This window comes from Rhinatrema bivittatum, chromosome 3 (genome assembly GCF_901001135.1).
Source record: "Rhinatrema bivittatum chromosome 3, aRhiBiv1.1, whole genome shotgun sequence".
Lineage (NCBI taxonomy): Eukaryota > Metazoa > Chordata > Amphibia > Gymnophiona > Rhinatrematidae > Rhinatrema > Rhinatrema bivittatum.
The window spans coordinates 27,661,066-27,683,475 of record NC_042617.1 but is presented as its reverse complement, the minus strand read 5'-3'; the positions used below and the strand labels follow the sequence as shown (position 1 = coordinate 27,683,475).

Here is a 22,410-nt window from a genome sequence, read left to right as displayed (position 1 = left end):
GGGTGAGTGTTGCAGCTTGCGGGGCCTACCTGCAAGCCATGAAACATAACTGCTCAGTTAGGTAAAATTGGCTGGCCACCAAGGAATTAGATTAAAAATTTAAACTCAGGGGTGGATGGGCTAGATAATCTCATAAGGTCTTTTCTGGCCCCTACTTTCCTACCAGTTAATGGACCTCATTCATAAAGGACTTGTCCACCTCATTCTGTGTCTACGGAAAATAAATTATGTACGAATAAAGCCCATTCCCTCAAGAGCCTGCCACAGAGAAGAATGAAGCTGATAAGGGGTCACTGGGCCCAGAAAGCAGCTCTCTCTTCTCTTCTCCCATCTCTTTGTTTTATATAAACAAACGGGCAAGCAATTACACAAAAATCCACTTCACCCAGAAAAATAGATCTAGCCCATTTTGAGAATATTGAAAAATTAAGAATTGTTTTTTGGACTTGTTCCCATAGTTCAGGGGTGGCCAATTCCCGTCTTCCAGAGCCACAAACAGGCCAGGATTTCAGAGATTTGATTGCATTGCCTCCATTGTATATAAATCTACCTCTTGCATATGCATTGTGGAGTGCTTGAAAACGTGGCCTGTTTGTGGCTCTCTAGGACTGGAGTTGGCCACCCCTATTATAGTTTCTTTTTAAAAGTTGCTCTCTTCCCACCATTTTTCCATCTCCTCTTGCTTCAGTTCTATTTCCCTTTCTCAACCTCAGTTACCAAATCACTCCTATACTAACAAAAAGTTAAATTAAACTTAGCAAAAAATAACCTATGTGCAGCCACTCTCTTTCTTAATACCTATATAATCTTCTTCCTGGCGTGCCGGGTGGACACGGGTCTGATCTTTCTGAAGTCCTCTTGGCCTGTTTCCCTGTAAATATGATCTGCATTTACCTCTCAGCTGCTGAAACAAGAGGTCCAGCTTCTTACTAAGAGGTTGTTGATTGCTGAATGGCACTTGGTGGTGCCTCCACCTAGAAGAGCTGTGCAACAATTCTAGTACTGCTAGGAAAAGATCAGGTTAGCACATGCACTACAGCGCAAGTGCAAAACAGGAGGCTTCCTAAAGACAAGCAGAACAGCTGGAGATGAAAGAGCCGGCAGGTGGGTATAGGTTTCCATTGGTTATTATACAGGAGGATTACCTGCATCAGAGGACTTTAAATTAATTCAAAGAACTCAACAGAACAATAACAGGATGAGGAGGTAGCGATCTGGGAACTGGAGAATCAAATTCAGGTCTTATTATTGACACGTGTTGTGACATTTGGTAAGCCACACTTTCTCCCTGTGCACGCCTACTTAAATCGTAACCTCCCGCGAGCAGGGATTCAAAGTATCTGTAAGTAATTTGCTGTATGATGCATCAATAAATTGTAAAATAAATAAAAGTGTACCAAATACCTCTTTGGCTTGGTGTTCTCTTGAGAAGATGCTTTTGGGTGCAGTCACTCTCCAGGCTTTCAAGTGCACGTAAGATTTTATGCTTGGCCACGGAGATCTCAGAAAGCGTCCGCACAAGTCTCACTGCTGGACAGAACTAAGCTTGTGTTATCTCAGCTGATTTGGAGGGGCACAAAAAGAATATTGCTCCTACTGTGTACGTTCTTTTGCCTGGACGCTCTCCGCGTAGAACAGGTAAGTCTCAAGAACTATAGAACCAGAAGTAACTGACCGACGGCTCTGCTAGGATTCTGGGTCAGGCAAGGGCTGCTGCAAGAGTATTAATCCATTGCCCTCCAGCTTAACTCTAGCACAGTGCTCCCTCCTACCAGTGGCAGTGGCTCCAGCACAGCGCTCCCTTCTCTGGTGGCACTGGATCTGGCACAGCATTCCTCTGGGTCTCATGCTGGTGGGATTTTGCCGCCCCCAAAAGTTTGGCGCTGTAAGCGACTGCCTAGTTTGCCTAAGGAAAGCTCCGGGCCTGGGGTCAGGTTGCCCCCACGAGAGGTAGTAAGTCTTTGATTCAGTGGCATACTAACAGATTTCTTCTGGATTCAGTAGGTGGGATTATGACAAGATCATGGGAGCCCAGGCAGTGAGTTTCTACCTTTCCTGTGTCCCTTACCTTTCATGGATTTTTGGGTCTTTACAAGTTGATGGAATCTCAGGCAGCAGAGTGCTTTTCGGTGAACATTTCCTTCTTCTGACCTTATCAGGCTACGGGATATCCAGATAGGGTGCTACGTCTCTTGTTGCTCTCGATACATCCCTTTAATCTATGTTGGAGTTCTGCATCTCACCAGAGGGCAAGATCATTCTCATGTTTTCCAGCAGGGCAGCAAGTACACCAGTTGCTATCTGTCTTTCCTGGACTCTTGCCTTCCAAAGGCTAAATTTATTTTGGTTAAGTTTAGCATTAAATGGTATGTAGAATTAAGGATCAACAAAAAGTTGTAAGTGATGCCTTACCTTTTCAAAAACGTGAATGAGTCAGATCGTATAAGCATTTCCATCTTCTTCCTGTGTCTGGGAAAAGCGGTTCTACACTATTGCAATGCAGAGTACATGGGATCATGTGAGATTATGCCAATGAGACTGTGTATGGAGATTTGAGGATTTACATAACACGAGTTACATCATTGGTTGGAAGCTTTCATACAACTCTGATGCCAGATGCATGCTGAGACCACCTATGCCAGAGGCAGCCGTGTGTAGGTTTCTAAAGTGTTTGGTATGTTGTGATCCTGAGTGGATGAAAGGCACTACAGAAACCAAGGTTACTGATACCCCGAGTTAGGTGTGAGGACAATCAATTATTGGGGAACTCTACCTAGTATCATGTACAGGAGGTGCCATTTTCTGCCCCTAAGAAAAAATCCTTGCCCCCTACCAGCCTGCAATAAGTGGCTTCCTCTGGTCTGAGTGCCCTCAGTATGTCTGACCCTGTCCATTGGTGATGTCAGGGCAGAGTCAGTGAGGTAAGGAAGAGCACCATTCCCCAGCTAGGAGGGGTAAAATAGTGGTATAAAAATCCCTGCTGCCAAGTGAGAAGTGGGAAGTCTTTCTTGGGTGGATAGTTGAGAGTTGAGGAAGAGTGAGGATGCCAAGCCCTGGATTCCTGGTAATCTTAACAGTCCTCTCCCACTGAGGGGCTCCTTAGGGCCTGTCTCCGATTGAGAATGGCCCAAGAGGTACAAGCTGATGGAGAAGACTTCCAGGCTGGTGTACTTGGGAGCTCAGAGAGAGAGAGAGAGAAGGTTCTTGCAGAGTGTGGTAGAGCAGTGCACCAGGAGGAAAGGGCAACCTGCCTGGGAAGGTCATTAGAGTCAAGAACTGATTCCTCTACCACCAGCCCATGACTCCACTGAGAAATCAGAGAAAGAGCAAAGGATTCCCAAGGGAAAGATTACAGCTCTTCACCAGGTACTAGAAGGGCCCAGGGAGGAAGAGGGGACCTACCCTGAAGAACGAATCTGTTTGAGGGCGAGTTGGAAAGAGACACTGATTTTATTTATTTGTGCGGGGGGCTTTTCTTACAGTGTTGGCACACTATCCTCTCTGTGTTGATTTTTGAACTCTGGCTTTTGCCAGAAAAGTTTTTTCATAGAATAAAAGTGCTGACTCTCCGCCTTCTACCTTGCTTCACCATATGCTTTGAACTGCCTCTCTCCTCGCCCCATGTTCAAGCTCCACCTAAAAAACCACCTTTTTTTTTTTTTGAGGATGTTTTAAAACATGAAACCCTGGCTGTCCCCGAGCCATAGCCTTCTTGATTTTAACCATGTTTTCTGCTATAAATGCATTTCCTGAAGTCTCTGATTTGTCTGTGTGTCCTGACCACTGCTATATAAGCTCCACAGAGAAGGGACTGTTATGCGTACTGCACCGTGCTGTGTACGTCTAGTCGCGCCATAGAAATGACAAGGAGTAATAGGAGAACGCTTTGCTTCATATTTGTTGTGGAAGAAGCTGGAGGTTGCTTTTTCACAGAAGTTTTGCAGTAGAATATTCACACTGACAATAGCACAACGAAGGCATCGGTCAGCCCACACACCTCCCCCTCCTCCCAACCGACTCTGCTTACTTCTGTAAGACTCTTCTTTCTAAGTTAGTGGCATCATAGCTGATCAGGAGGGGCAAACAACAGCAAAATCAGTGGATGCATTTGGAATATTGTTTTCAGTTGCCTCTGGACCTTAAGAACATAAGAAATTGCCATGCTGGGTCAGACCAAGGGTCCATCAAGCCCAGCATCCTGTTTCCAACAGAGGCCAAACCAGGCCACAAGAACCTGGCAATTACCCAAACACCATGAAGATCCCATGCTACTGATGCAATTAATAGCAGTGGCTATTCCCTAAGTCAACTTGCTCAACAATCTGTTTATAAAGATACGTGGGATACTCAGATTAGTTTCACTACATTTGTGAAATATCAGAAATGCAAAGCAAAAAATGTTTTTGTTTTTTTTTTTTAATTTTTAACAAATTACTCTTGACAGGGTCATAAATCACCAAAGGGAATGTCACCAAACTACTTGATTGGAGTACAGGCCCATTAGCTCAGTGGCAGTGCCATGCACTGCAATATGACGAGGACTTGGAATCTGATTAATGATTCAGATCTTCCACTCCCTGGCTCACCCAGGGCTGGGGAATGTTAGAGAGGCAGCGTTTACAGGCCCTGAGGCGGAGGAGAGAAAGTCATCATCCTACAAGAGTGACACCTAGTGGTTGGAATCCTGGTATGGGGCCCCCCAGCCAAGGCCTGTCACTACAATGAGCGGGCTACAGTAAGTCAGGAGACTGTGTAATTGGACATTAAGGCTCATGGTGTCAGGATCCCAACCCTGGTTCTGATCCAACTGGAAGCCATGAGGAACAGGAGGAAACTGCTGGGTCAAAAGAAAAAAAAATCTACCTGATTGGCAGACACCCCCCATCTCATGGACTATTCCACCATAGATGAAGAGGAAATTTTACCCTGTTACACGCCAACACACATGAAAAGAATCAGGCATGTTGCTTGTTTTACTGAAGTGCATTCTGACGACCTTGAGGGGCAGACATGCTGGCCCTGCGTCCATCTCTCCAAATGCAAGGAGAAATTACTAATTACCTAATAATTTCCTTTTCTTTAGTACAGACAGATGAATCCAAAACAAGTAGGTTATGCACCTCTACCAGCAGATGGAGGCAGAACAAAGCTGACATCACAGTATATATATACCCCTGCAGTGACATCAGCCCACCAGTATTCTCAGCAAATGCCAACTGTGGACAAACTAACAAAATCAGATTATTAACAGACAACCACTCCAGCAATCAGCTAACAGGAAACCACTGAGCTCAGACAAGAAGTGCAATAACACTAGTCTAGGGACTGGACTGACACTTACTAGTACTCTCTGGAACAAACAGCCATGTAGGAGAACCACAGCACAACCATTTGACAGCCAAGGGTGGGAAGGTGGATTCACCTGTCCATACTAAAGAAAAGGAAATTATCAAGTAAGTAATAATTTCTCCTTTCTTAGCGTTCAGATAGGTAAATCCAAGACCAGTGGGATGTACCAAAGCTACTCCTGAAAAGGACAGGAAACTGCCTGTGGTCCAATCAAAACCGCATGTACAAAGACTGTGTCCTTCCAGGCCTGCACATCCAGGTGATAATGTCTGGAAAAGGTGTGTAAAGAGGATCATGTTGCAGCTCGGCAAATGTCAATGGGAGGCAATCTAACCTCCGCCCATCACACTGCCTGAGCCCTAGTGGAATGAGCCCTAACCTGACTAGGCAAGGGCTGTTCAGCATCCACATATGCAGCCATGACTACCTCCTTAATCCAGTGGACTACTGTAGCCCACGGTGCCGGCTCACCCTGTTTATTCACATCATGGAGTATAAACAGCCAGTCTGTCTTCCTGAGAGGTTCAGAAACCTCTAAATACCTCAAGATATGCCTCTTGACATCCAAAGGCCATAACAATCGATATTCCTCCGCATCTCTTGCCCTGTCCAAAGACAGCAGGGAAATAGACCGATTCAAGTGAAAATCTGAGACTACTTTTGTCAAAAAGGAACAGTTTGCAGCTGTATCGCCCCTGGAATCACTTGCAGAAATGGCTCCCGGCAAGACATGCCTGTAGTTCGGATATTCAACGTGCAGAACAAATTGCCACAAGAAACACCATTTTTAAGGTCAGTTACCTCAAGGAAAGATTATGCATTAGTCGAAAGGTAGGGCCCGCTAAAAAATCCAAAACTAGATTAAGACTCCACAAGGGCACCGTTAACTGCAGAGGATGAAGTTGCTTCACTCCTTTCAAGAAACGGGCCACATCCTGATGAGCCAACAAGGGCCCACCATTCACCTGACCTTGGAAATAGGCAAGAGCCACCACCTGTACCTTTAATTAATTAAAGTCCAACCCTTTACTCAATCCATCCTGCAAAAATTCCAAATTAAGTGGGATCTTAACCGAACAAGGAGAAACCCCTCGATTTTCACACCAAGCCTCAAACACTCGCCAAACCTGCACATAGGCTAAGGAAGTGGACAACTTTCTCACTCATAGCAAGGTAGCAATCACTACACTACAATATCCACGCTTCGGCAACTGAGCCCTCTCAAGGGCCATACCGTAAAACAAAATCGAGTCGGATCTTCGTGAAGAACAGATCCCTGACGTAGCAGATCCCTGTGCGCCAGAAACCAGAGAGAAGAGTCCACCAGGAGCCTTTGTAAATCTGCATACCATGCTTTTCTGGGCCAATCTGGTGCCACCAGAAGCACCATCCTCCTGTGACTCTCGATCTTCCAAATCATTCTACCCAACATGGGCCATGGGGGGAAAGGCATAGAGTAGCTTGCCCTCCGGCCACTCCAGTATGAGGGCATCGATGCCCAAAGGCTTTGTATTTCTCTTGTGACTGAAGAAGCGAGGGACTTTCACATCTAGAACAGTTGCCAGTAGGTCCATAAACAGAAGGCCCCAGCGATCCAATATTAGCTGAAAAGCCTCGTTTGTCAATTCCCATTCTCCTGGATTCAGACTATGTCTACTGAGGAAGATGGCTCTTATATTGTCTTTTCCTGCAACGTGCGAGGCTGAGAGCTCCTGAAGATGCAGTTCTGCCCATTCCATAAGTTGGTCTATTTCCTGCAACACTTACTGGCTCTTGGATCCTCCCTGTCGATTGATGTAAGCCACTGTGTCATTGCATTGTCTGACATTATCTGGACTGCTCAATCCTGCAATCTGTCGCCAAACTGCAAACATGCCAATTAGACTGCATGGGCTTCTAGCCAATTGATGTTCCAGAGAGACTCTCCTCCACTCTAGCATCCTTGCGCTGTCAGCTCCTGACACTGAGCTCCCCAACCCTGGAGGCTCGTATCTGTCATATTAGCTAGTCCGGTGATCTTAGGGAAACCCCCTTTCTTAGATCCATTATTAACCACCACTGTTAGCTGAGTGCAGACCTCCACTGGCCAAATTGAATAGTCTGAAATGAGATAGCAGAGAACACTGAAGAGGACACATATGTGCTCTCACTCACGGCACCACCTCCAGGGTTGCTGCCATCAAACTAAGCACCTGTAGATAGGACTACACTGTCGGGCGTATTGTGTTCATCAAGAGACACATCTGTGCCATCAGCTTCTGAATACGGCCCTCCAGCAGGAACACCTTGCCTGTATTGTGTCGATTGAACACCGAGATATTCTATTAGCTATGATGGCTGAAGATTGCTTTTTGGCCAGGTTCATGAACCAACCTAGCTCTTGCAACAAGGAGATCACCTTGTGTGATCTCCTTGTGTGAGTCCTGGAGGCTCTTTTCCAGCCTCTTGGCCCCAATCATCCAAGTACAGGTGTACCAGGATCCCATCTTTTCTCTACTCAGCCGCCACCACCACCATAATCTTGGAAAAAGTTCTGGGCGCAGTGGCCAAACCAAAAGGTGGCACTTGAAACTGATAATGATGCCCCAAAACTGCGAAACGCAGACATTGTTGATGTTCTAGCTGGATGGGAATATGCAGCTATGCCTCAGACAGATTCAGAGATGTCAGGAATTCCCCCAACTGTACTGTCATTATCACCAAGCACAAGGTTTCCATGAGAAAGCAAGTCACCTGCAAATGACTGTTGACCCCTTCGAGATCCAGGATGGGACGAAAAGTGCCCTCTTTCTTGGGCACAATGAAATAAATGGAATATCGACCCGTATTTTCTTGGATGTGGGCACTGGAACCACCGCCCACAGGCTGAGGAGTCTTGACAACGTACACTCCTCTGCCTGTCTCTTCTGCGGAGAATTGCAGGGAGACGCCATGAACATGTCCTGAAGTACACTGTGAAATTCCAGCGCACAGCTATCCCTTATCACCTCCAGAACTGGTCTAAAGTGACTTTGACCCACCTCCGATAAACTAGAGAGAGAGGAGACCCCCTATTTCCTGTTCCCGGAGGTGAGTCAGCACACCTTCATTGGGAGGCTAGGGATGCTCTACTACCTGAGCCTGCGCCACGTCTAGGCTGCCTGGGATGAAAGGACAAAAATCTATGTAAAAGGTCGAGTCCTCTAAAAGGCCGCTCCTCTGTAAGGACAAAACCATCTGAACCCCTTAGTATAACCTCTTGTGCTGCTGACTGACCGCAGTGCCTGTTTCCTATCTTCTGCTAATCGAGGAACAGGAGACTCACCCCACCTATTGGCCATTTTCTCCAGCTCACTCTCAACAAAAGCTAGCCTTTAAAGGGCAACTTCGTAAGGTTAGACTTGAGGTTGCATCAGTTGACCAATTTCTCAGCCATAGCTGATGTCTAGCCGCTATTACCAAAGCCACTCCTCCGGCCGAAGTGCAGACCAAACCACAGCCTGCATCTGCCAAAAAGGCGGCTGCTGGTTCCATCACTTCCCTGGAATCCATCGATCTCCTGAGAGAACAGTAAACAAGAGCACGTCACCAGGGAACAACAGGAAGCTATTTGCAAATTCATTGTCATTGCTTCAAAGGCCTGCTTAAGGATAGCTTCAATTCTCAATTCAGCAAGTCGAAGCCGCGCTGCAGCAGAAATAAAATTGGCACTTCAAAGTTGTGTTACAAGTACTTTCTTCTTCTTCTAACCATTCACATGCTTTGTTATCCTCTCTGCTATGAATGTGATGTAAACCATCAACTTATTTGTAGTATTTATTTTATCTTAAGAAATCAAATCACATTATTTTTCAATTGTGTTGTTGGGCTGTCCTGCAGTTTCTGAACATTTTCCCCCGTCAGACATTCATGGGGATGGGGTTTTGTTTTTTGTAGTAACGTCGCAGGACCATGTCAGAACAAGTTTAGGGAAGGGACTCCAAATGAAACCTCGCATCGATTCAAGCCCTACTGAGCACCAATTGCAATAGTGGGCGCCCAATGATTTTGAGCACTAGGGACCCATAATTCTTCCCCAGCGCATCCTTTTCAACGTAGCAGCCTATAAAAATATTGCATTGGGGCCCCTAGGAGACGTGGCTGTGCACGTCTTATTGCATCCACCTGAAGCTGTGGAGAGAAACACACACGTGGGGGTCAAGGGAAGTGAGAAACATTCAGACACCAGAGGTTATGTGAAAAAAAACAGTGCAAACGGCACAAGCCAAAAAAAGTTAAAAGTCAAATGAGATGCTTACTCTTTCCTTTTTGTTTCCCATAGTATTGGGGAAGAGCCCCGAAAAGTAGAGGCAGAGAAAGCAGTGGACAGCAGAAACATAAATCAGTGTGTTCCTCTGAAGATGGAAGGTATGAGTTTATTTTCTGAAAGAGATCACTGTGTCTTTGGAGTGGAAGCCATCTTTGAAATGCTACTTTGAGCGAGACTTTGGAATGAGTAGAGAAAGGGAGGCACAACTTAAAGCTCACTGAGCTGCATTGTGTGAATTACTTTTCAGGATAAAGCAAATCAAAATGTATTATTAAAACTATAATGTGACTCCAAACACAGGGCAGTCAATCCCCCTGAGATTATTCAAAAGTTTACTACACACATTTTACTGAGGAGGCTCCCCCGAATCCTCACTATGCAGTTTATTCCTATCACATACTCATGAAAGTGCTAGTCCTGTACGTTTACTCAGCCTCTTCTGCTCTGCAGTAATGGTAAACGTAATTGTACGACGTGCACAAAAGCTAATCGATAAGTGTGTTTTGTAACATTCTCTTTCAAGTCTGACTGCTATTAATTATGTAACCATCTAATTCAAAATCAACTTTTATCGTTATTTGTTCCTCTCAGCATATGTTCCCCTTTCAGTTTGTTTCATCCCCTTTCCCTCCTGTCCTTTTTACTTAGTTGTTATATTCTGTTGTACTAGATAGTTACTTACCCTGTTATATGTAATTTCCGTTCATATTTCATCTGTTGATATATAAACCGATGTGATGTGCAAACGAACGTCGGTATATAAAAAACGTTAAATAAATAAATAAACTCTCCTATCCTGCGCATCCTTCAAGACCGCTCCCCCTTCTACAGGAATAGTCATCCACTTAGTAAGGGCACACACAAGCGCATCCACCTTCAGAAAACACAAGTGCTCTCTTGCAACTGGATCCAGAGGGTGCAGTCCTTCCAAGACTCATCCCCATTTAAAATTAGCTTCCAGGGCGCCCCAGTCAAGATCAATTAATTCTTGAATGGCCTCCATAATTGGAAAGAAACATGAGGCTTTACGTAAGGAAGCCAAAATGGGATCTTTCTTTGGCTCAGACATGGATTCAGCCCCAAAGTATTCCCAACATCTTCAATGTCTGGGAAATCAGAGCAGATAACTTTTATCTGTGAAAGAACCATAACATAGTTCTATACGGATCCAATCCCGGAGGAATTTCCCCATCCTCCAAGGAGTGAGGATTGGTCTCATCATCCATGTCATCTGGGTCCCTATCAGGACGACCAGCTCCAGGCACAGCCTGATGCTTAGCCACAGCACCTGATGTGCGGGATTTCACCGCCTGCGACCCTGACCTGTTAAGATTGGCCGGGGCCAAGGACTGTGCCTGAAGGAAAGTCTGCAGTCCTTGAAAAAATTCTACCCAAGAAAAGGCAGAGCAATCAATGCTAAAACCAGGGGGCTCCTATCCTGTGCCCACTGAACTATCTTCCCCTGCTGACGAACCAGTTAAGGGAGCTCCAAAGTCCAGCAACCCTTCTGGCAGCTATTTTTCCATTCCCGCACCAGGCTGTGAAGAATCGGGTTTAGTAAAATCAGACAGAGGCAATTCTCCTCGAGCCTCCAAACAGCGCTGACACAAGTTAGAGGAAATGCCAGGCTGAGATGCCCGAATATGTCAAGCAACACACAGGGCAAGGCACTTAGGCTTCTTCACTATGGGCGTTATCAGCCTGTCAATAGGTCCTAACAGGCGTCTGACAATAATATATTAAGCGCTCACGAACAAGGTGCTCAACACTGTGCCTAGATAAGCACCCAAACTGAGCCCCCCCCCCCAATGCTCAGATAATGCACGCAAAAAAAAACGTGTGCATGTGTGTGTGCATACAAGTGGGCGCACTGATAGGTGCTCCTATGCACTTAACTAGGCGCCCAAATAAGCGCACAATGGGCACACAAGTGCAACCCGACAGAAACTGGAGGGCAGTCTTCGGTGCACAAAAACACATTAAAACGCTGCCGCGGTCTACTATGCAGTGAACCAGACGAGCCTGAGAGCGGGGCCTAACTTCAAAGGCTGCTCAACTTGCCAGGCTGCACCCACCCCCTGAATTCCATGGAGGCTGGAACAACTGTCAGATCACATGCCCAGCATGGAGACTGGGAGGGGGGAATCCCTACTCAACTCCCCTTCTCTTTATTATATATTTATTTTAAAAATGATCTTATACCTGAGCTCAGCCCATCTTGGCTGAGTACAAGGTAGGTCTCCAGCTGTGGGGGAGAGGACATATATCTTCATCGCCTTGCTTGGCTTCCTGCACCCACTTGTCTTTCAGCAATTTTTTTTTTTTTTTTTTTTTTTTACAGCTAAGTCCATGCCAGTTGAAAATCCAGCTACTGGACCAAGGAACTCATTGAGGGAAGGAAACTCCTTTTTATTTTTTTTAGCAATGCTCAGTAGGGAGATGCACATCCACCATCTGCTGGAGACGGAGAATATTGGTAGGCTGATGTCACTGCAGGAGTAAATATACTGTGATGTCAGTTTTGCTCTGTCTCCATCTGCTGGAGACGGAGAATACTGGTGGGCTGATGTCACTGCAGGAGTACATATACTGTGATGTCAGTTTGCTCTGTCTCCATCTGCTGGAGACGGAGAATACTGGTGGGCTGATGTCACTGCAGGAGTACATATACTGTGATGTCAGCTTTGCTCTGTCTCTGTCAGTAGAGGTGCATAACCCACTAGTTTTGAATTCACCTGCCTGAGCGCTAAGAAAGAAGGAGTTAATGGCCCCTGGAGGATCTTCTTTCTAGTTTTTGGCAAGCCCACACAAACAAGGGAAAAAAAAAAAAAAAGCTTGAATGGAAGAAGTCCTGCCTCCTTGAAATAGCACATTTATTAATCCAGCATCACCATAACTGTGCACCTTTGCGGTTTCCTATACAAGTCACATTCCTCTATATAACAGCACAAAGCCAAAACAAATGTTTCTGATATGTAACAGGGAATAACATGATATGCCAGGTATAATTTATATAATGATGCTGAAACAGGTAACATGAAAAAAAATTCCAATACTACACATACATTGATATAAAGTCATGAGATATTGTGTCCATAACTTACAAACGTTCCAACACAGTATTGGAGCCTTGACTGTCAAGAGAATTCTCTTAGATTCCATTCTGCGCAGTCACAGATGTTTTATAAAAGTAATAATATTAATTAAAAAAAAAAAAGAACCACTTCACTGAATCAGCATGAGCGTATGGAATAAGCCCGTAAGTGCAGGGAGGACAGGGTGATGGAAAGAAAGCATGGCATATGGTTAAGGAGCAACGCCACACCCTTGGCTTCAGATTTCCATATGACTAATATTCAATACACACGTGCACATCTCACACACACACACACACACGCAAACATATCCGTGCCTGGCTTCATGTTCATTTATCTGTTTAAGCTAGATGTGGTTTATTTCGGTCATCTCTGATGTAGAATAAAACTTGATTTTTGAGGAAGCAGTTTAACCTAAGGTAGAATACTTAACAGAGGCTGCGACAGCAGAGTTAAAAAACTATGGCATCACGTTAGCTTCTGATTTGTCAGATCCTGGTTTTCTTCCTTCTAGTGGACTTCTGGCAAGAGTAGGTCCATTCAGGGTTGCCAACTGGCTCCAGATTTTCAGGACAGGCCGGTCCAGTCCTGGTTTTACCCCATTGCATGCTGGGTCTTATTCTGATTTTTCCCCATTGCATTCCCTAAGAAAATCCGGGCTATAAGTTCTTGCATGCAGGGGGAATAAAACCAGGACTGGATTAACCTGTCCTGAAAATCTGGAGCCAGTTGGCAACCCTAAGTCCATTCCAGGAGAGAGAGAGCTCCTGAGCCATCCTTGCTGGTGGCGAGCTGCAGTTAGGGTGCCAGGAGAGCGCGGCAGAAAGCGACACCCGCAGATCGTGACCCAGTTTCACCAGCAACCCCCAACCCAAACATAAGTGAGCTCATACGTTGCTCACGGCAAAGAAACAAACTGCTGAAAGAAGAAAAGGCCACATATAAACTGCATGAAGCCCTTCTGCTTCTTAAGCAGTTCTCTGCGCTTGGCCGTCCGATGGTGACTTTAGTCGTCCTTACTTACAATTAAACATCGGCAGCGCCACAATTCAGGGCAATCGGGAGCAGCCCCCTTCTTAATATTGCCCAGGCCATCTCTGGCTGCACATGGTCCCAAACCCACTTTTTATTCTCATTTCTTTTAGATGGTCCTCCTAGTTACAGCTGTATTCAACCTACTGCTATAAAGAATGAAAGAAAGAAATACGAGTTGGCTCCTTAGTGCATTGCTCAAAATTAGGCTGCCGTACGGCGCCGTGGGCTCCCGCCTACTGTTAGTAGATTTAATAGGGAGGAAGGATCACAAGATACTAAAGGACCCTGGTTAAGCTTGAAAAAAAAAAAGAACTGCACTTTATAAAATAAAAAATGTGAAGAAAAAGGCCATTACTGTATACTTTTGGGTTTGAGCGAGGCGGGTAATATGGCTGAAAGGGAACACTTCAGCACAGCTTCCCCGAAAGCGAGAGATAAAACGTGTTCCCAGTATGCGTTTTAACAAAACCAACACACTGACTGTGGTGGACAACAGCTTTAATGAAGGAGACGTCATTTTATGCTTACAGAGTTCTTATGAAAGATTTCTACTTTAATCCCAGAAAACTGCCCCAGTACTGTTTGGGGGCAGAGCAGGGGGAACCTCTCACTTTGGATAAAATCAGAAAAAGGAAAAGGTTTTAAGTCCACCAAAGTACGGATGATTTTTTTTTTGCTTTAGGGAGCCAATTAGCTCCCAGGAAAGGGCGCAAAACCCAAAACGTGTGCCAGGCACAGGCAATACCGCAGAGGTTTGGACAGCAGCATTAATGTAGCAGCATCCACTTCAAGGGCAATTTGTTAATCCATTTTTACGAGCAAAACTGTCGCTCCGTATGGATAAAAGCACGTGCGCACTGCGGCGTTGTCCCCAGGGGGTCGCGGTTAGGGGGGGCCGACAAGGCGCATACTCTTGCATTATCAAAGTTACGCACTTTGCATTGTGTGGAATAAAAGTGCCCACACAGGTGTACATTTCTGAGAGGGAACTTTTTCCAGGGACAAAATCAAAGCAAACCCACCCATATTAATCTGTTTCGGCTCCTGGCACAGTCCCTGCGGGGGTTTGCACCGATTCGCACACTTTGATTACTGACCCCCCCGTAAGTGTCCACTTTCCCAGGACTGTAGTGAAGGCTTTTCTAGGACAGAGAACGCCCTCCTGGCCTAAGATGTTAAAAGTACCAATCAACAAATGATTGTCTGCTTCCAAACAGAACTAAGGAAGGCCAGCAAGAAACCTAGCCTTGTCTGGGAGGGATAAGGTAACTTCTGGGTACATCTATTTCTTGCCGTCAAACAGATGGTATTTGCACACAGTAATTCATCAGCAGAGTTGAGCAGGGGCTAACAGCTGGCCCCTTGTAAAGGATCCATGAATACAGCTCGCTGCTTTGTTTGAGCAATGTTCCTGGATACGATTGCATCAGGTGGCAAACCTAATGCTGGGATTTATGAAAATATTAACTGTTTCTATAATAACTATGTCCTAGGAGACTGGGCACGGAGGGTTCACATTTCTATGCTCCCTTTCCTTAGCTCTGGAAGGGGGGTGGCATTTTTCAGCTTTCAACGATTTATCTCACGCACACGCTGCCTCACTCATACACACATCATCGGCGTGGTTATATTCTAGCTCTTCCATCCCCCCTGAGCATACGGCCCTGGTTGCAATGCCTCCAAACCGCCCTGGACATATCTGAGACACCAGAAAAAGGGAGAAAACCCCCCCCAAAACATGACTGCATTCATTTTTAAAAATGTTTCGTGTATGTGGCCTGCAGCTATCTGCGGACAAAGTGTCTTCTTAGCATTGCACTCGGAGACAGGTGAGCAAAAAAAAAAAAAAAAAAAAGCATTTTTTTGCAGCAGTTTTGTTCCTGCAAAGCGTTCTGAGGTAATGCGGCTAATGATGACCATCGTGAAAGTCAAAACAAAACCACACATTTTACAAGATCGTGAAGACTTCCCCACGTGGGCAGAAGATGTGGCTTCATCAGTGGCCTACGATTCTAAAGTTGTAGAGAACTTCCTGCTTAAAGGTACAAACCAAAATATTTAAAAAAAATTCCCAAGTCAGCCAAGTGGCCACATATCTGGAGATACTCGATTCCCAGCATTTTTCCTTCCTACCCCAGAAAAAGATTTTGGGGCTGGCTCGTGGCATCTTTTGACCCTTTCCCATGGAGATTCTGCTCCTATGCATAAAAGGTTTTGTGGATGCAGAATGAAAGCTGCAGGTGTTTACATAGATATCAGCCTGTGTGACCACGGGCAACGTAGTAAGGGTAGATTTCCAGAATTGTAACTCAATGTGCTACGAATCAGTAGTTGATAAAAAAAAAACCCCTATGGTTAAGGGCAACATTTCTGTATTCAAACATTTTAAAATATGAGTTATGGAATAAAAATGAAAATTAATTGCAGGTGCAACCAGAATTGCTTATCCAGAAGGAACAAATCTCTACACAGGTTCTGCCACTCCTTATCTGAGAAGCTCCATAGCTATTAATGCATCTTTATTCCAAAAGGACGGTAGAAGGGATGAACACGGACAGAATCATCCCCTGACCTGGACCACCTCGACAGGCTGCGCCCTCTGCTTCACTAATACTGTGGACGGGTTTTTAAGAGCAATGGATATTAGAAGTTCATAAAAGCATGGAACTAAAACCACGTCTGATTCAGCATGTCAGGGTGACTGGATCAGGTGAAAAATGCACCCCCAAAGCCATGTATCCAGTGTATTAAGATATCCTGTCACTCCTCTTAGTGAAAAGCCAACAGAACAGCTAGCAAACGTGGGACAGTGCATGTAAACGTATTTAAAAATAATAATTTGGGCTGAATAATTATAGTCCTCCTGGCCTGCTTTTCTGGATGCCCGCTGAGGGGAAACGAGTCTCCCAGCTCCAGCCCTCGAGATCTACCAACAGGTCTGCTTTTCATGGTAACCAAGATACGCACATTTCCTGGGTTCCTGGGCCACAGGAATGAAACTGGAGCTGATTAAGAGACTCATGGCAGACGGCCTGAACGCCGGAACCATTGGGCATCCCTGGAAACTTGCACCAGTGATCTAGAACCTTTCTCCTGTCAACGTTCAAGTGAAGGCTGAAGGCACTGGGGGAAGGGGCAGCGTCAAGCGATATGTTCCCTTTTATAAAGCAGGGACTCTACGCCACCATGTCCCGTTTACAACATTTTTTTCTAAAAGTGAAAGAGGAAGTACAAAATATATTGTGTATGTATATAACATACGAAGGATGAAAAACACACACATATATATATACAGAATATATACAGAAGCACCCAAAATAGAGGAGTGGGTGTCATAGGGATCCAGCAATTGAAATAGATTTTTGCCCTTTGAATTCCTTCATTCTAATCCTCAGCTCAGACCTCCGCCAGCCGCCTCCTTCCTTCTCCCCCATTGCTAGTTTGAGTTTTAAGGACTAAAAAAAAACAACCCCCCCAAAAAACCAAACTGCTTAAGAGTGTTGGGACAGAAACTTTTAGCCATAAAAATCATCCCCACCTCATTTTCTTCCCTTTAAAATCTTCCTCCTTTGCTCAAACCACCGAAAAATATCATTGTCGCTGACTGCAACTAATCTGCTCTGTCTTGTGCGCCTCATTACTACACTTTGTGCACATCCACCCCGCGGCGAGCACGCAGCTGAGACCACGTCTAACTTTCCTGTCGCAGTACACAGAATACTTGCTAATGGTTGGATTCATCTGCGTGCTTGCATGAGGGTGGAAGTGTGCGTAGGGATCCTAATTATTCAAACAATTAGTTACAGAAGCTAAAATTTATTGCATTCGGATTACAAGTGGGGATTGCTTTTCAGGAAAGCAGTCCAGGCCTGTATTAGATTATGGTGTGAAGGGTAAATGCACTTAGATTATGGTGCAGTTACTCCCTCCTGCCAGCAGGGGCGCGCGGGTGCCACGAACGTTTCCGATAGGGAATGCATCCGGTAAAGGTTTGTTCCGGACTTGCACAAGATTAATACAAAAATGGCTTTTCAAATGAATTAACTATCCTGCTCTTTAGTGGTAATGTTGGTTTGCGGAACTGAAACCATCTTGGCTAAAAGCTACAGTAAGCTGGCATAGAAAAATGTTACAGACTAATTAGAAGTCCTCTGGCAAGCCATAAACTGCTTGCTGCGTTGCATCCATGCAGGCCATTCCTGGGCAGGAGAGGCCTGTGGACATTTTGGAACATCCTCTGCTGGCTGCATCTAATCTACCAAACGTTTGGGCCTTCTGGTTCAGAAAGTTTGGTAGAGGTTGGTAATGGCTGAAAGTGATGACCATCTAAAAGCCCTTCTCTGGCCCTATGTGAAAAGAGCTGGTGGGGTTCGGTTCTCAACATAAAATCCACCGTGGCACTGTCATGGTTTTCTAGCACTTTCGGATGAGTTCCCTCATACTTGTCCCAAACGTATCCCACTAACCTTGCACCACTGTGATTAATGTGCGACACCCAGTGTTAGGGCTCCACAGAAATTAATTAAAAAAAACCATAAGGGAGCAAAAATCGACCCATCTGCCTTGTAAAACGTGTTTCCTTGTGGGTCTCTGCCCCTCACACCTTCATAACTGGTTAAACTATTCATGATTTCCCTTTATGGATTTATCTTATCCCAAGTCATCTAAACTGTTAGGTAACATGAAGGTCCCAACATGAATCTCAGGCTTAGGGCTTCCAGGTCATCTTGGCTTAGATGTCCCCATTCACTCAGTGAAAACAAGCCCAAGCTTAGTTTTTGTTTTGTTCTCCCTTTGCTTTCTTTCAGACATCAGATAATAATGATATTGTAGAAGGGAAGCTGTGACTGGGGAAACAGCCAAGCGCCGTCGGTCGCCTCGCATCGATTAGGAATGAATGCTCACGTCGGTCACTGCAATGCCCTCCCATCGCCTGGGAAACGCCGTTTCCGGCGAGCGTCAGAGGCCCACAGATCGGGGCGCACCGGCTACGATGTCACCTGCGGCACGGCACACAAACCAGGAGGCAGACTCCAAGCCATGGGCAGGCAGTTTGGGACACCCTTCCAAACCGGGGCCGATGCTAGGAGCCGAAGGGAATTGCAAGGGATCACCTTAAAAAGGCGCCGTAAGGAAAAACTGGGTGATAACTTCCACAAGGGTGATTATGGTACTTGCTGGCTTTGTCGGCATGGTGGGCAGAGAGTAGAACTGTCTTGTCAGTTTTATCATCCATTTTCCTGTACAGTTACCGGACGGGTGATGTGCTTGATCCTCGGGTCGAACAGACCAGGAATCTCCGTTTGATTTCTCGGACTCCTTGCGCCCAGGTTGGACAGGGACTAGGAACACTGCACAGGCAGGGCCACCTGGAGGGGGTAGTGGACCCCAGGCTTTGGTGAGAGTGTGACGCTGGATGAGCTCCCGCAGGAGAGGGTTCAGGGGTCAGCCCCATCCTCTTGCCCCAAGAGGGTTGGAGGAGAAAGAAGCAAAAGGGGTGGGCGGGCTGAAGGCAGGAAATAATTCGTAGCTGAAGGTTTGATGGCCCCCGCCCCCAGCCTGATGCGGTAGGAAGAGCACCCGGTGCACTGACAAGTGGGCAGCGTAAGGGGGGGGAGAGAAACGCTAAGAAGTAACTCAGCCTGTTAAAGGGCCGGGGGCGGGCAGAGAAAGATTTAAGTAATAAATAAAGCACAGATACTCTGGGGCTCCAGGTGTAAAACTGCCGCGCCAGTAAAGAGATCTGAATCCATCTGTCCAAACGTGACAGGGCCGGTGCTGATTAATGGCTCGGCACTGCAGGCCGAAGTCCGACCCAAATCAGAAAGCGGTCCCCGGGTCCAGCGATCGGGGGGTGGTGGTGAGAAGAGGGTAAATGGCTCATGACTGATGTGATCGGAGGGGCAAGTTAGGTAAAAGGCCCCCCTTCCAGGAGGAATTGTGGCTTCCTCATCCAAATGATTGCTCTCACTAATTCATCCAGCAACGGTTCTTTGATTCCAGCAACTCTTGCCCTGCCACCCTACTTAAAGAGGCAGGATCAGAACTACATTCAGAAGGGAAAAAAATAACTTTTTTTTGTTCCCTCGCTAGCTAATCTTAATTTTTTGCCCCATTGTTTTAGAATAAGTGCAAAACTTTTTTTTTTTTCTTTTCTTTTTTTTTTTTAACAAACACAGTAATGAAGGTATAAGAAAGATGTACAATTTTCATGCAAAAAATTCCTTTCCTAGTTCACAAAGTTTTACTGGGTTTTTTTTTTTTTTTTTAAAGCCCTACTTGTTTATTTTCCTTTATGAGCGTATAAATTCTGTTGGAGTTTCCTGCTGTAGAACTGGTGACACGCCATCTCAATTAACTCCAGTCCACCCAAGAGCCTTTCCTGCAAGACAAATATTAAAACCACGACTAAGAAATACCAGCGCGCCAGGCTGTACATGTAAAGCAGGAGACACATGGCGAGAGTGAAGGAAGTCCAGTAAAAGAGCGACAGGCACTTTACCACGAGCACCCGCAGCTCAGACTTGCAGGGGGGGATTTTGCTGCGCCTTGTCACGTCAAAGTACTTGTGGCCCTGGTAGAAGGCCCGCAGACGCTCTTCCTTCTCCTGCCATCGCTGCTGGCACCAGAGCTGCAGCTCCTCCCTCGAGGTGGGCAGAGCTTCCAGCGGGTAACGCTGCACGTGAAAGTGGATCTCCTTAGGGAAGTTCCCGTTCAGGATGTGCCCTTCCGTCTGAGGAACGTTTTGAGGGTAGGCCACCGTTATGTCGTGAATGGCATCGAGGTTATGACCTGGAAAGGAGAATTCAAAAGAAGGTGGTTAAAAACAACGCCACGGTTCTTGTTTGCAATGCATGTTTTGCTTGTATCTCTGCAAGGGAATTATGATATTCTCAGTTTTATTCTCTATTCCTTTCTAAATAACCCCTGACATTTTATTTGACTTTTTGATCAACTCTTTGACTGCACACTGAGCCGAAGATTCCAAGGAATTCTCTGCAATGACTCTAAGGTCCCTTTCCTGGGTGGCAACCCCTAACAAGGAACTCAGCATCGTGCACCTGCAGCCGAGACTATCCCACACCGCACCCAGCCACATCAAACTGCACCCAGTGGGGAATCTCCATTCATTTTCCTACCACCTAGGCTTGTAGTTTTTATAACCTCCTCTCTGCTTCCACTTTTATGAAGAGGGTCTACAGTTGCTCTTCTCTAGTCCCATGGAACCACTTCCAACTGCAAAGATCTATTGAACAGGTCTTTCAGTAGGACCTGCCAGAATCTCTCCGAATGCCTTTAATATTCTAGGATGCATCCCATCTGGCCCCATGACTCGTTTCACGCAGACACTCTCTTCCATATATCGTGTCATATCCACCCTACTCTTGCCAACAATTTGTGCTCCTTGTCCAAAGTCTTTTTCAGTGAATATCGAACAGAAATATTTGTTTAGCATTTCTGCTTTGACCTTATCTCTCTCCACACATTGCTTCTTGTCACCTTTTAGTTTTACTATTCTACCTATAGTCTTCCTCCTTTCTTACACATACCTGAAAAATATCTTCTTTTGTTTTATTTCTTTAGCTATCTTTTCTTCTATTTGAGATTTTGCCATCCTGATTTTTTTTTCTTTGTCTCTTTCAACTTCACTAGAGATTCTTTCCAGTGTTGTACCTTTTGAGAACCTTGCTACTTTTTGAATGCCAATCTTTTTTGTATTTTTTCAGCCACTTTTTGGAGAACCATATTGGTTTCCTTTTTCTCTTATTTTTTTTGACAAACATTTGTTGTCATTTTTATGGTTCCCCTCTGCTTGGTCCACTATTCTTCCACTACACCTACCCTCCTTCCCATCCTACTAGCTCCTCTTTAAGGTACTTGCTCATTTTACCAAAATCAGTAATTTTGAAACATAGGACTTTGAATTTTGTGTCATTCTTTCCCACCTCATCCATTATATCAAATCATACCATCTAATGATCACTGGTGCTCAGGTGAGTGAGTACCAATCTAAGAACTCATTAATCAAGATAATATACTAAAAGTCATTCTCACTGACACTTATGAACAGATTGTCTTTTATTAAGTGTAACAACTGTGGTGCTCATGTCCCAAGGCATACAATTTGGAGACTTAAGGGGTGTCCAATTTGCTTTCAGCTTTCTGCTATGAAAAAGGAGTTGTTTAATCTGGAAGTAAAACTGTCTAAGCTTCAAAAAATTTCCCTTATTTTGCAGTATCTAGAACATCACCCCCAACTCCCACAAAGGGGTCAGAAACTGAGAAAAAAATGGTTTACAATGGGCTCTGGTAGAATAAGCCTTGTGACCCATAGACACCCAGTCTCCTCAACTGAGCAGCATCCAGGATATCCTCTAACACTTCTATGGAAGAGACATAAATCCAGGAATACATGGATTACAGCAGATTCTGGTAGAACAAGGCCTGTGATAAAGACACCTGTATGATACCCTTACATAATGCCTTTTCTGCATTAGAAAAATGTAATAGAAAATGAAGTGGTAACCAAAAAGGAAGAGGACGCCTAATACACCCAGAAACCTTTTAACATTATCAATTGCCATAAAAGAAAGCTTCTTCTGCTAGGGAGATGCGGTCATCAAAGGATCTAAACTGGGAACT

The 22,410-nt window shown here is 45.3% G+C and overlaps 1 protein-coding gene and 1 long non-coding RNA gene across 2 annotated transcripts in view; one reads left to right on the top strand and one right to left on the bottom strand.

Annotated features, from left to right (window-relative positions):
- LOC115086736 overlaps positions 1-22,410 on the top strand; it is a 52,314-nt gene that overhangs the window by 18,932 nt on the left and 10,972 nt on the right. The gene's annotated exons all lie outside the window — the stretch shown is intronic.
- Positions 12,494-22,410, bottom strand: part of LCLAT1 (lysocardiolipin acyltransferase 1) — a 263,583-nt gene continuing 253,666 nt past the window's right edge. Inside the window, 1 exon segment of the mRNA XM_029593016.1 lies at positions 12,494-20,559. Within this exon segment, the coding sequence (XP_029448876.1) occupies positions 20,051-20,559 (509 nt within the window). The 3' untranslated portion in view covers positions 12,494-20,050.